This window comes from Lepisosteus oculatus, chromosome 7 (genome assembly GCF_040954835.1).
Source record: "Lepisosteus oculatus isolate fLepOcu1 chromosome 7, fLepOcu1.hap2, whole genome shotgun sequence".
Taxonomy (NCBI): Eukaryota; Metazoa; Chordata; class Actinopteri; order Semionotiformes; family Lepisosteidae; genus Lepisosteus; species Lepisosteus oculatus.
Window position 1 is genome coordinate 49378652 of NC_090702.1, and position 14953 is coordinate 49393604.

At 39.3% G+C, this 14953-nt stretch overlaps 1 protein-coding gene across 2 annotated transcripts; it reads right to left on the bottom strand.

Annotated features, from left to right (window-relative positions):
- Nucleotides 1-9656: 9656 nt before the first annotated feature.
- Nucleotides 9657-14198, bottom strand: llph (LLP homolog, long-term synaptic facilitation factor). 2 transcript variants are annotated; one of them, XM_069192673.1, is made up of 4 exons: nucleotides 14104-14158; nucleotides 12805-12898; nucleotides 12064-12346; nucleotides 9657-10223 (listed from the first exon to the last, which is right to left on the bottom strand). In XM_069192673.1, exons 3-4 carry the CDS (start codon nucleotides 12275-12277, stop codon nucleotides 10060-10062), a joined length of 378 nt encoding a protein of 125 aa, XP_069048774.1. In that variant the 5' UTR covers nucleotides 12278-12346; nucleotides 12805-12898; nucleotides 14104-14158; the 3' UTR covers nucleotides 9657-10059. The 2 variants fall into 2 exon arrangements, with proteins under 2 accessions (XP_069048774.1, XP_015207501.1); XM_015352015.2 differs by lacking the exon at nucleotides 12805-12898 and having other exon boundaries at nucleotides 14104-14198.
- Nucleotides 14199-14953: the final 755 nt, after the last annotated feature.

Here is a 14953-nt window from a genome sequence, read left to right on the forward strand (position 1 = left end):
GACCAGATATCCTCACAGAGACAGGTGTTTTTATTCTTTAATTGTGTGAACCACTACTATTGCACACAAAGGCTACTCACCTAATTGTGTGACTCATTAAGCTAAATTTGTGCACCTAAAGAGCTTGAATACTTATGCAATCATCACTTTCATTGACTTTTGTACTCCATTCATTTATCTTTTTGAATGCGTGGAGTAGGTTGGGCGCATAACAAACATTAATTGAAGAGGTTTGTGAGTGGAGCTGCATCAGTGTGCACCTGTTGCAAACGAACAAGTAAAAGTAATTTCCACACTACAAATTAGAGAGATGATACCCAGCGAAGGCTCAACAGCTGCGACATTGTGTTTCTTCCGCTTCTTAGTGATTTGCTAAAGCCAAACTCCCTTGTTGGCGGACAGCAGTGAACAGTACATTTCTCCTCTCTCTCACATTCCCAAATGGCTGATCACTTCCTGTTTCCAAAGTGTGTCTACGTCTCCCCTTGATGTCATCACTCCCTGTTTTTATACCTGCATGTGTGACCTCTCACCTGGCCATTTGGAGCCTTAATGGTGATTAAGGCAAGACAAGTGGACACAGCATCTAAAAATGAAATGGCGAGATCAGAACAAAGCTCAAGATCTCCCATTTCATCTTCATAATTTAGAGTTTGGCTTATCCTTACTAAGTCATTTCCCAGCCATTTGCCCACCCATGAATATGATTTGCCAGGGCTCTTTTATGCAGTGCTCTACGTCTTCCTGTTTTGACAAGTTCACTGAGTATAACACAATCTAGATCAAAGATACTGTATGAATGAGGATGTGCACCCGTCCTAATACAATCCCTGTTCAATCAACCTCTGGACAGTCACAAATGTTCGCTCTCCTTGATGCCAAATTCATTGTAAGAAGTGCAACCGAAACAAATGCTGTGTGTGGAAACTCATTGTTATATTGTTTCTTTTGTACAGCTGGAGCTGTAAAAACATTCATGTACCGAGGAGGGACTCGTCAATTATCAAGCATTTATTTATGTCATGAAACTGAAAATCTCTTTCTTGACTGTCAGGACACTAAACGTTTTTACACGTATGTTCCAGCTACTAAATGTTTATAAATACTGATTACTGTTATTTCAAAATTTTAAAGGAATCGCTTTATAATACATTATAATGAGATCCATGAGGTCACAAACCAAGTGAGAAGTCTCGCTGTACTTGCTTGATTCAGATACATTCTAATGTGGCCAATCCCGGGGAAAGCAATATGAAATGATTTCCTTCTGCAAGTATTCCTGTCAGATATTTTTACCTGCCTCCCAGATATGTAGAAGGGCACTCTCCCATATGAATCCTGCAATGCCTATCGGAATTCATTACTGCTGGTGTCCAGGAGGCTAGGGATTGAAGTGGGTTGTGTGCACTGTGTGATACCACGCAACACTGACTCTGTATATTTGAGGCCTGCTGATGTTTTCTGATACCTCTTCAGAAAAGCATGGCCCAGTAATCATTTCTCACACATGCTGTACTATAGTCTTCCATACCCATCGTGTCTGACATTTTCAATTGGCTTCGGTACCTATGGGCATCATACTCATGGCTCTAGTGACAGGCGTTCCTGGAACGGCTGGAATACAGTGAAACCAATACAAGTTAAAGCTTTCACATCATAAAGACACTGATTTTAATCGGTCCACCTCACGTATTTCAGACCGCAATGTCACCAGGCCCCAATTTCAACTTTCGAAAATTTCTAAAAATAACAGGTGACCTGTTATTCTGTGCTGGTGGCCTTCCAGAGCAGTACTGACAATTGAATTGAAAAACAATGTTATTTCTTTTTTTTCCTTTTTACGTATTACCCGAGTCCCAGTTTTAGGTTAGCCCTACAGTCACATTCAGATCCTACTCACAGGCATCCTACCTGTGGCATCAGGCCTCCCAGATACAGCTACAAACATCCTACACCTGTCTCCTGGCCAGACACTTAACGACAGTCTACTTTTCATCTAAATTCTCTCCATTCATTGGAAGTTTCATTTCACACCTCTCTGCACCCATTCTGACTTCACACCTCTTGATTGGCCTCTCTTTCTGTCCCCTGCTCCCGCCTCTCACTCCTCCTCCCTCCCAACCTTTGTTCTCCCGCTACATTACCTTTGCCTACTGCCCTGTCTCTCTCACACCTGAAGAAGGCTCCACGGCCGAAACGTTGTGTTCTCTTTCTTCTTTTTTTCAGCATGGAATAAACCTATTACTTGTTCCTTTGCAGCCTATGCATGCGGACGCAGCTACCCACCTGAACTATTTAAATTTATATTTATATTTAACATGACTGTTCCCCATTCACATATTAACTGTTTCAGAAATAACCTTTAGTCATTACTGATATCACATTTCATTAATAAACATTAATTAACCTAGAGTCTGCGTTAGATTCTGGAAAGAAAACATTATAACTTTATTAATTAGTGGTTGGAACTGGTTTTATGTGAGAGTTTTAACAAAAGCATATTTACACTTCTTGGTAAAGCAAAATTCACTGATAACAGAATAACTCTTATATACTACAGTATATAAGGCAAATTCTTGCAGTTGTCAAAATTACTGATTTGGATTCAGTAGCTTTTAAATTCAGACACTTTCTCAGGATATAATACCAGCTTTAAGGGTTTTTATATGTATCATTTGAGTCTGTGAGTGTCTATTGCCCATCAATTTCCCTATGGGATTAATAAAGTATTATCTATCTATTGCTTTTGACATTAAAATATTTGGAGCAGAGCTCTCCAATCCTGCTCTCAAACAATCCCAATCCTGTAAATCTTATAGGTTTCTAAAGACTGGAAACACCTGTGATCTATTGATGAATCAAGCACATTATCTTTTCAATTGAGAGACGTCTGTCCCTCAGAGTTTAGTTCTAAATGATCTCTAAATAACTTAATTTAACAAATTGCCCATTTAATTGATCACAATTAAAATATTCAATTTCTTTAGAAAATTATTTTATGGTCGTCTCACCGGAACCAAGATTTGGGTCTTCCAGGAGCAAAGGTAACAGACCCCTGACTTACAGTATATTGCTCTAAGGATACTTAACTTTAGTTTTACTGTTATTATTTTACTAACCATTCCTACACTGGTAACAATTATGAGGCACATGTAACATAGTTCTTAAAAGGACTGACTTCCTAAATGAAGACCAGGAGGAATTCATGTTTGCTGGAAGATTGCAGGTTATCATACAAGCATGGTGCTTGCTAAGTCATGGCAAGATCCAACCTGGGGTGGTGGTTGTTGTCCGATCTATCTTGCATTTGAAGTGCAAGAGACATTAAGAACAAATTACTGTAGGCAGAGGTCAGATGTGAAGGGTAAACATCCTTGGACACACAGACAGAATCGCAACACCAGTATTAGTGACATCGTTGTTATAGAACTCCCTACTGGGGTAAAGGTAAAATATCTGCATCTCTTATAAATCCTTTTTTCTTAAGTAAACATTATGCTACACTTTTCTGGCTCATGGTTAGGCATCAAAATTGTCAGCTATATACTGTATTTCCACAATATGAGCAGATCATTAGCAATTTTCAGCATCCAGTGGGAGAAAAATAACCATTTTTCAGAGATAAGTGATCCTAGGCAGAACAGCCTCTTTGAAGAACTGATTTATGACACTGTGTCCAATACGATATAGGAATTGTGTTGCAGTGTTGGACATATCTGTATTCAAAAATTATTCAGACGCTTAAAATATGTTTCATTCTTGGGCTCTGCCCATAAATGTAGATAACTTTCAATTTGAAATTATTTTTCCCTGACTACCAATGCAATTTCAGTTGCAATACTATTGCCAGTTTGTGATAACTGCAGACTTAGATTTTATGCATGTCTGAGAGCAAACTAATCCTTTATGTGTATATCTGCATAATGGATTATCAAAATTTACATAAACCACCTAGAGGCAACACTTCTGTGTTATTGGGGCCTTAGTCCCTAAACAACCAGGAATGCATTATTGCAAACCCAGTAAAAATCATGCAAATTATTTATTATGTACAGTTATTTAGAACATGAAAAATAAAATTCAGCTCACTGAAAAACAAGTGAGATAATGGAGATATAGATAATGAGGTGCAAAGGTTTTTAAGTGTAGTCATAATACCTTGAAAAGAATTCAAGTCAGTGGAAAAGCTTCAGTTTACTTGGTTCCGGACATCAAAAGAGCATGGAGAACCAAATGTCCTGATTAGTCAAACCTCACTTTTCTTACTTTCAACTCCTCTTCCTCATCCCTGGCCTCCTCGCTGTCTGAGCCATATTCACTGGGCATACTGGGGCATCAGTCTGTGCTTCAGCTGTGCAATCCTGACACAAACAGAAGAGCATACTGTATAGGAGCTACATTGTTTGCATCCATCTAAAATTAAATTACCTCCACTCTCAAAGTGCACAGTGTAAAACAGGGGGCTCCATGCCTTTTCCATCGAGCAATGCCAGCTCTGCTCCTGGCATTGCCCAGTCTGGGAGGTGTCTACCTCACGAACCAACTGGAACCCAGGGCAAAATGGGCTGCCAGAGCTCCTACTTGCCATCTTTCTAGTTCAGGCTGTACTCAAAGAGGGGCTTGACTGTGTGATGACAACAGCCACAAGCCAGGGGTCCTGGCAAAGAGGACCAAGTGGAAACTATGTGGAAGTGTGTTTAAAATGCAGAACAGAGGACACAGTAAAAGTATGTGGAGTAAAATATGATCTAAATGACTCACACTGAATAAAGACCATTCCTCTAAGTCTAGGTTAACAAAACCCCACAAAAATAAAGAGTAATTTAATCTCACCCATATCCCAACCCAAGATGAATGTCTACAGATGCTACATTACACTCTCTAGGACCCCACAGGATAGTAAACGATGTTGAATAAATTTACTAACAAACCATCATCTATGTTACTTAATCTAAAGTGTGACTAAAAAGAAACATAAAAACAGTAACTGGAACAGTAAAAAAATGTCAAAGAACTGAGAGTTTACAGTTGATCTTAGAATTAACATCCCTTAGACAAACTCCGATCACATGTCGATACATTTAATAAAACGATTAAATAAAAAAAAGAATACCTCCTTTTTCTGTTTATGTATACGACCTGAAAAAGAATACAAAAGACGTTTTCAATATTTGTATAGTAAAGATTTTAGAGGAAAGGGGAGATTGGATTTTTTACGCAAAAACAGTATATGATTTTTAGGGGACTAAAATGAAATAAGACATGATCAATACTTATTATGTCCAAAGATATTTTGGAACTAACGAATAGATACAAAAGTAGTTTGAATTATGAGAAGCACACTGTGCCTTCTCCCAGCCAGGCACAACATCAAAAATATTTTTCTAATTGAGAATTTACCATACCCTAGCTGTTGAGCCCGTCCAACATGATGTTAACTACAGATGTTGATCAAGGCACTCACATAATCGTCGGATAAATGTCTGATGCCTGAAATGGGAGTAGGGCAGCATAGAGGTTAGTACCGCTGTCTCACAGCTCTTGGGCTTTGGGTTCGATTCTGGACTGCCTTTTGTGAAGATTTTGCATATTCTGCTCCATGTTTACATGGGTTTTTCAAGTTTCCAAGTACTTCAGTGCCACCGTCTTTGTATTCAGAAAGATATTCTGACTACAGTAACATACATGGTGTGCATATGTGCCCTGCATTCTGTGTTTCCTATTCAGAGTATTTCCCCTTCAGCACTAGGGAAATAAACTCAGGGTTGCACAACCTTCATCAGGAATAAGAAATGCACATCATCCATTATGAATGACGGACACAGTTATTTAGTTTGGTAGGGCACTGCAACACAGACACTATATAGATACCCTGAAAGATCTCACCTTTTACGATAGCATGGCAGGGGAACTTGCACATAAAACCTGACACCAAAAGACTAAATCCCACGTTGCAGCAATAACCCCAATTAGACGATTCCAGTTGGCCAGGCACGCTCGTTAACCATAACCATTAGTTTGGAAATTCTGGACTAGAAGAAAGAGCACCAGCAATAGGTCCATCAGTACTGATATTTTAAAAGGCAGACCAGGACTGAAATAGTATAAATCTCACTTGTAATTTTAACAAAAAACGCTGCTGCCAAAAAAAAAAAGATTACAAGTGAGATTTACACTTTTCAGTGTTTATTGCTCCGATCCGCATTTAATTTACAACTGCTATGAAAATCAGAAATGTAATCAGAGCACAGCAGAAAAAACTAATTATCGTATCAAGGGATACAACAAAATTATACACCAAGGGCAATGAGTTAATGTTTTGTAGCTTTGTTTTTTGCTTTCTTGGCAGTTTTGAAGATAATAAAAGAACACCGAGCTTTGTATCATCTATCTCTGTACCCATCACTCATTTATTAATTTAACAGGCTTGTAATGCAGTGTTCAAAAAAGATGAGTGTGAGTGATATGGTATAATGTCAAGCCTTAAAGGTACAGTATCATGCATTTTCACTTCTAAACTAAGTGTGACTTAACATGAATATTGTATTTCTAATCTCATATACTCCTAAAGTAAATACTCCATCAGTTCAGTTGGTGTCATTATGATGTAACAAATGCCAAAAACTATACCTTTAACTGAACTGCTATATCATAACACCTCACTAGAGCTACAAGAAAACTAATGGCTTTAGAGAACTGTCTTCATTCTTCCTAAAAAATCCTTGACAACATTTAAATACTCAATGGCCAGTGAAACTCATTAATACCTTCAGAGTACAAGGCATGATTTTACCTCACTACATCAAAGCTAACAGAATTCTTAAATTCTGGATTATCCTAAATTAAACCTTTCTCATACAAGATATAAACAAATCATACCAGTAATAAATTACTTACTTTTAATTAATTACTTTTAATACTTAATCAAAAAGTCAACAATTTACTAGCATTTTTTTAAAGTTATAGGTATCCTTTTAACCATTTTTCTGCATTCATTTCTGCTATTCATTGAGACGTTTGATGTGAAAAGCTCTTGATAAAAGATTAGAATAATTCTTTAGCTGTTGTTTTGAAACATTATAGACACCAAAAGCTGTCAGTACAAAAAGGTAGGACTTAAATAAACACAATAATGTGCTAAAAATATACCACAGCAGTCCAAGTGCTTCCAAGCAACAACTTTACCTAAGGTGACTATGTGTGACAATTCTATTGGCATCACAAAATCCCTCCTGTGGAAATCTTAGACGAAGACCCCGTGGTGCTTCGGAGCTCTGTATCCATCAGAACCCTAGACTCTCCTGCAGTACTATAGATTATGCTGTTCATTTTTGTCTATTAAACCTGCAGTTAGCCATATTCAAATCAGAAATATTTAGAACTAATGATGTGTGGAATATGGCCAATTGTACACTCCTCCCTGCTCTGTCCTGCCAAAGCTTCAACACCAAGGAGGCTTCCATGCGTTACTGAATTATAAATTCAAATAAGAGACACTGCAAAACAATACACAGATCCACTGGATCACTAATGTACAGGGTGAATGAACAGATCTCCTGTACAAAACAGGGAACTCAAACAACATGTGGCAGCAACATGCACTGTGATCAATTTTTAAAAAAGTACATTACCTTCAATTTACCACAAATTAAAAGTCACACACACGAGGATGCCAGACCAATTTGTGTGCACACTAGCACACTCACTGAAAAGAAAGCTTTCCAATGCGCTCCCATTACCGACGACTTAACCTGTACAGGTGCATTCCTGAAAGGGAAGAGTTGACTCCATAGAGAACACTCACACAGTATCATCTTACCTCAGTTACTTCCTCACAGGCGTAGCGTGTAATTCTCTGGTCTCGCCAATGGTGGGGGCATGGGTTCAAGACCCTGCTGCACAGCACAGCTCCCCCTTGAGTGAGGATCTCTCCTCCAGTTGCTCCAGCCCACCCAGCTGTACATGCGATCAGGGTGGGTGTAATGGACCAGCATCCCAGCTGGGAAAGGGGGGAGGCACGTCCTCTCTCACCCTCTTAATGTCACAGAAAGAAGATCAGCCCTGCGCGTACCGTACCTACTTTCACGGAGTCATTTTAGCGCTTGCAGATTAATCAAGAGAGAAGACTGGTGTGAAAAAGATGTGTGAAAAGGAGACACTAAAATATTTTTTACTACTTTGTTAAATTAGCTTTTTGTGCTAGGAAAACTGAAGAAACTTATATGCATGACAACAAAAGGGCTGGAGAGTCATCCTGACAGTTCTTTTCTCATATGGAAGTGTAATGTCTCAGTCTTACCCGCTAGTTGTACTGTCTGCTGCCCCCTGTGTAAAAAGGCACAGTGGCTATCACCGCCTCCTACAGGTCTTGGGCCTGCTCTAAGTTTTGAATGTTCGTGTTAAACAACACAAGTTTTAGTTTCAAATAAAAAGCAACACATACAGCTGAGAAGTATTCTGTTAAAAAAAATATCCTGCATGCAAATATACTGCACTTTGAATAGTTCTTCAAATGCCTTGAGGCAACAATGTAAAAAGGTAACTATTCACATCATAAAAAAATAGAAAATAACATTTGTATGCTAGCAGCTAAGTAAATTATTTTGTCATTACACGGACCACATCAGAGTAATCTGTATCAGACTACAAACAGGCACAATAAAAGTAAATGCGAACAATTATAGATCACAATAAAAGCACCTGAAAACTCCAGCAGTTACAGACTGGAATGAGTTTCTCAACCCTTTAAAGATTGGTATGGATATGTGCACTTCTTGTATTAGTACAAATCCTACAATGAGGTTTGTACCTTTAAAAAAAAAAATTCCCAAATTCCTGTCTTTAAATAGCCATTCCTGGGATAAACTGAACTGAAGCCTTACTTTATCTTTCTAGACTGCTTTAATTTGCTAAGGGAACATTAATCCCATCATACCTACAGTACCGATTAAAGCACAAAATAGTGAACTTTGTGAAAGTACTGTATAGTCTCCATGTTGTCGCACACCTCTGGTCTCGCCACGGGACAGAGTGAGAGTTCACACGAATCGTGACGTGAGGCGGCCCTTCGTGCTCACTAGTCCCTGTAAGGACTGATGTAATGAGATGTACGAGCGAATAAGTACAGTTTGTGGAGCAGATATTTCACCGCAGAAGTGTTCCAATGTGATCTGTACTCAAAATTAACAAGTAAGCTGTATTTGAGCAAAATCGTCTGGACGTTGAGAGCAACATTTCTATTGGATTAGAAGAGATGTATCCACAAGCCTGTTTGTTTACAATGTAATAGGTCTGCTTCGCCTCACCGGAAGTCTTGCTCCCTCATTATGAACTGCAGAACGTGCCGCTGCGCATACCTGGAAACTTAATCTATTTTGAGATGTAAATTGGAGATCCTTACAAATTATTGTATACACTTCACTTTAACTGTGGTTTGAAATGCACTCATCAATTCTAATTCTAACACCAAAATTTTAAAATAGCATTGCAGTTCCCCTTCAACAGCCAGGAGACTCTACACAGGAGCTGAGAGTTTTGCTGCAATAGGTTTGAAACCCAGGAAAGGAATAACCAATTAATGCTCGGTGGTTAAAATATCCTTTGGCTCTTGGTTTTCACCAATCAGGTTATAATATGCAATGTTATACAGATGAAAATTTGTAAGAACATCAGTGCTATGATTTAATCAATGAGATTTCAACCAAGGTTATTTATGATGCTATCAATTTAAAAGATACATACGAAAGGCAGTCTGCTAAATACATACGCCCCCCCCCTCTGAAATCTCTTCCAAACAAAGCACAATCAAAAATGGCCTATTAGATTGCGTTTTCTCAAATATACGCATATTACACATAATTAACAGTACCACTGCCCAATACATGTGCAACATTTAAACAATGTCACTAGATTAAAGCAACTGTTTCCCCATCAGGCAAAACAGAGAAGCTGATGTGATCTATGAGGTACGCATATCAGGTTGCAAAGGATAAGTCTGTAGGAACCTGACCTCCAATGCTCGTGCTCTTTATACTAACACAACGCCCCTTGACCAAATGTTCACCAAGCCAGTCCTTTAGGCTTCTTTGCTTTCCCCGTTTTCCCCCGTTTCTGCTTGAGCTTCTTCATCTGCCGCTGGCTCATCCAAGCAGGGTACTGGCCGTGCTCGTCCTGCAGAGTCTTCTTATTGCGCTGGCTGTCGGTTTCCATCTTGGAGGTGCTCTCTGTCGGCCAAGGGCAAAGAGAGAGGGTCAGTGCCCACCGCATGGGGCTTGCGCCAGGACGTGCAAGGGCACGTCAATCCCCCTGCGCACACAACTCTGCACACACACACAACAATCTTCATGCATTTCACACTTCAGGGTACTGCTATTACCCCTTATTTCCTAAAGACTGACGAAAACGTGTGTGAAAGGAAACAAGTTGGGTACACATAGAAGTACGATGCATGACTCAATTGTTAATATTTTAAGACTTTATGCCAGCAGCACTGAAAACAACAGAACTTCTTTGGGCAATACTCTGGCCTGTTTCCAGTATAGCTGGAGCTAAGCAGTACACCCTGACCTTACAGGACTATTGATTAAACCTTAAGTACCAAATACCAGCTGTGAAAGCCTGCCGCATGGCGTTTTTGCAGTCTGCCACTGGGAACTACCCACAAACTACAGTCGGGGCCCTTAATCTGTCATCATGAAAAAAAGAATATGGAACTTATATTTAACAAATACAATGCACATATACACTGTCGCATGTATATACTGTATATAAGGCAGGATACACAAGGCTTCTGAAGACATTTTAAGCCGCAGTAGTGGAATTATGGAACAAGACACCTAGCCATATTGTTGAAGATGATATCCAGATGGTTCTTGAAAGATGCCATGGTAAGATGAATTCGTTTTTAACTAACAAGTTGGTTGCTTTTCTTATATTCTTAGAAAAAGCAGCAGGTTGGGGAATTAGAAATTCAGCTCTTGTTGTATTTAGTCTGTCACTTGAAGAAACTATTACAGCTGCTTGTATATGGCCAATAAAGTGATCTGATGTGTAGGCAACTGACAATGTTTTGTGTGCTACCGTCACAACATGGATGTTGAGGACAAATTAAGTTTGCAAAGATAGATTCCGATAAATGCAAGAGGCCAGGATGGTTTCAAAACATTGAATGAAAATATAAAAAATAGTGTGGTGCTTTTAATGCAGGGTACTGTAGCAGCAATGCTGCACAAAGTACAAAATTCACTTTTTTAGACACCCGGCTGGTGGAATTCTATGTGCTGGCTGGTAAAGCATGATTTTTTATCATTTAGATGTAAGAATGAAACTTCTTACATCAAAGATACAGCATCGTCTATTTTACTGATTGCTTATTACCAGTGAAAATCTGTTACCAAGTATTAAAACAAATCTTAATGAATTAACCTTATAACAGAAAAGGCTAATGCAGTGTGATCCGACTCTTTTGAGGTCATACAGTAATGACACTTGCTTTCAGCAAACTCTAAACATGCTGGCATACCTTTGTTAGAGGAAAGACAGCTTCGTAATTTCCTCAATTACTGTAAAAGGACAAAGCTAAACGGAAGGACTTAAAGCAGCACATTATTTGCATGTAAATTACAGACTTAAAAGGTTCTGCTTGAAAACTGGAATGACATTGTGCTCACATCCAGAGGCTTGATGTGTGAAAAGGGCTACCACTCCAACAACTTCAAAAGACATCAATTCTCCATGAGAAAGAAGGCATGGTCTCCCAAGTGGCCAAATGCAGCCTACACACTTGAACTTCGTAATGTATCTGCACTGTTACCTGTTCCTTTTCTGCTTCTATTTGCACAGTTTTGATTGCAGATTATGTTATTACACTGTCATTGCTATTGTGTTACTGTCTATTGTCTTATCTTCTGTTCTATTTACATACTGCACCTGAGTGACTACTGAGAAACACTTTTCACTGCTCCATGCACCGGCGTAAGTACAATGATCAATAAAGTTGAATTGAATCGAGTTCCTCTTCTTAAGTATTCAACAGCCCTACGATGCTGAAACAGGACGACTCACCGGCCTCCTCCTCCATCGGCACGTCCCGTGTCTTGTGTTTGAGCGTCTCCGGGGACACCACCGTGGCCACCTCCTTCATGTCGCCCATGGAGACGTCGCCCTTCCCGTCCAGAGCCAGGGCCGCCTTCAGGCGCGCCAGCTCCTTCGGAGCGTTCTTCTTCCTCTTCTCTGCACGCATCTTCCTCTTCCACTTGCTCCTCAAGCTTTTCGCCATCCTGAAGTCGTCTGGAAATGGAAGCCGGCTCTTACTTGGCGGCGTCTCAGGCAAGTTCACTGTATCCGCCTAAACTCAGGTAAGAGAATAAGGATGTATGGTGGGGAAGATTCAGAGAATACGGCTCTTCCGATACGCAGACGCGCCAATTTAGCCGAACTACCCCAGGAACCCATAAGAGAAGAAAACTAGGGTACAACTTCCCGCAGATTGTATTGCATAAAACTGACAAAAAAGAGAATGTTACCAGTTTAAGATCAATAAGAGGGCATATTCTGTTTGTCTGTAGAAAGGCTAGGTTTCTTTAAATGTTTTGTATGGTACCCGTTTTGACATTACAAACATTACAGTATAAAATATAATATCTGCCGGGTTCGCTGGTTAGACCAAATTGATATTAAGATAACTTTATATTATTGCCGAACTTTCAGGACTAGAACATGATGGAGGTTTTGCAGAAGTCATATCACCCTGCAACTCACAGCTGGCAGCCCACTGACGCTCAGCAGTGTGAGCCTGGTCAGTACCTGGATGGGAGACTCCTGGGAAAGCTGAGGTTTCTGCTGGAAGAGGTGTTAGTGGGGCCAGTAGTGGGCGCTCACCCTGCGGTCTGTGTGGGCCCTGTGTGACGGGGACACTATACTGTAAAAAGGCGCCGTCCTTCAGATGAGACGTAAAACAAAGGTCCTGACTCTCTGTGGCTATTAAAAACCCTGGGGTGTTTCTCAAAAAGAGTAGGGGTGTAACCCTGGCATCCTGGCCACATTTCCCATTGGTCTTTACCAATCATGGCCTCCTAATAATCCCCATCTATGAACTGACTTCAACACTCTGCTCTCCTCCCCACTGATAGCTGGTGTGTGGGGAGTGTACTGGCGCACTATGGCTGCCGTCACATCATCCAGGTGGGGCTGCACACTGGTGGTGGTGGAGGGGATCCCCATTACCTGTAAAGAGCCTTGAGTGTCCAGAAAAGCGCTATATAAGTGTAAGCAATTATTGTACTGCCGAAAGAAATATACTACTACTTTACATTTTGTATAACTCATGGGATAAATACAAAGACAGAAGAGAGTAAAACAACAACGTTTTCAATATGACAGATTAAGTTAGCTTTAAATATATTAAATAAATAACAATCCGAATCGAAGGCTTTTAATAACCAAACGGTTTAACCCAGCGGATTTCTTCAGAATTAACAGCTAAACACGAACCACAGAGCAAAAGTGGAAACTATGTGGAGGTGATTTTAAAATGAGACCAAGGAGCACTAAACAGATTACGTTTCTGGTCAAGTACCATAAGTACAAGGTAATTATCAGCTTTTACACACATGATAATGTTTCTCTCAATTATAACTGTTCTTATAACTGACCAGTACCCAACGAATACTTTACTAACGTCACCCTTACTTTTGGATAAAAACGAGCCAGCTATTACTCCAGGTATCACTATCGCAAAAAACGTAATGAGATTCAGACATAAAATGCTGATAGAAGTACGTACAGTATAGCCAGATCGCTTGCCTGACCTAATAATACAGTTCAGAGTCTTAGAGAGCGATATTTAGTTTTCACACTGGGTACGAATCACATTTATTAAATAAATTACTAAAAAGTCATCCAATATTTTAGCTATCTCTTACGACCCTAACATAAGGGAATATTTTCAAACACTCCCAAAACCAACTTCCAGCCTATCGGAGTTTCCAATCAAGCATTTTGACAGATTTAAGGTTTAGTTTTTCTTCAATTAGTTTCAACTGTTCTATTATCAGTATGATTGTTTGGCACCATACGTTAATTTATTTGTAATGATCTCTTTACCCCAGCTCCTGCTCCTCCAGAAGTGCACGCACGTGGATTTCGTCTACAACCGTAAACTCCTGAGCTGCAAGCACGACAGTGACTTTGCTTTACGACAGTGTTTCCTTTTTCCGAAAGGTTAAGGGCAGTTGCCGTAAAGCGTAGAAAGTTCGTTAAGAGAATGGGGTTTTGTAGTTTTAAATCAGTTATCAAAAGTACTTACATGCGAAAGAGCAGTCTTTAGAATAAGTACAAAGATTTGACTTTGTCAGTTTGAAATACATTTAATCAAGTTTCCTCGTAGCCCTCTCTGTTCAAGACCGTAGTTTATGTTTCTTCATCCCAGCAGTGGCCGAGAGTTTTTCTGGTTTTTCACTTGGATAACTTCTGAACAGCAGTACCATTTTAACTGTATTTACCTGTTCCTAATTTATATTTATAGTTTTTGTCACGTACAATATGTTGCGCTTGTCTATGTTTAGTGTCATCTGCCTGCTTCCCAGTTTTTAATTTTGTCTAAATTTGTTATAATTTATTTTGTAATATATGTATATACAACTCTATATTTAGTAAACAAATTGTTGGCTAATTCTCTTATTTTAGAAATACTTGGGAACAACGCGTGATGGGAAAGTATGTCAAAAATCTATATATTTTTAATATCCTTTTCTTGATGCGTATACGACCTAAAAAAATAATTTGGTTGAACAAGAATTTTAAAAAACGTGGAGAAACTATCAATCCTCATCCGGACAAATGGACTGAATAATCTTCTGGTTTGTGAATTTTGTTTCGTCATGCAAGTTCTTGTAAATATGTGTGGAATTAATTTTTAATTTCTTAATTCAGGTCTTTAAATAGGATAGGAATA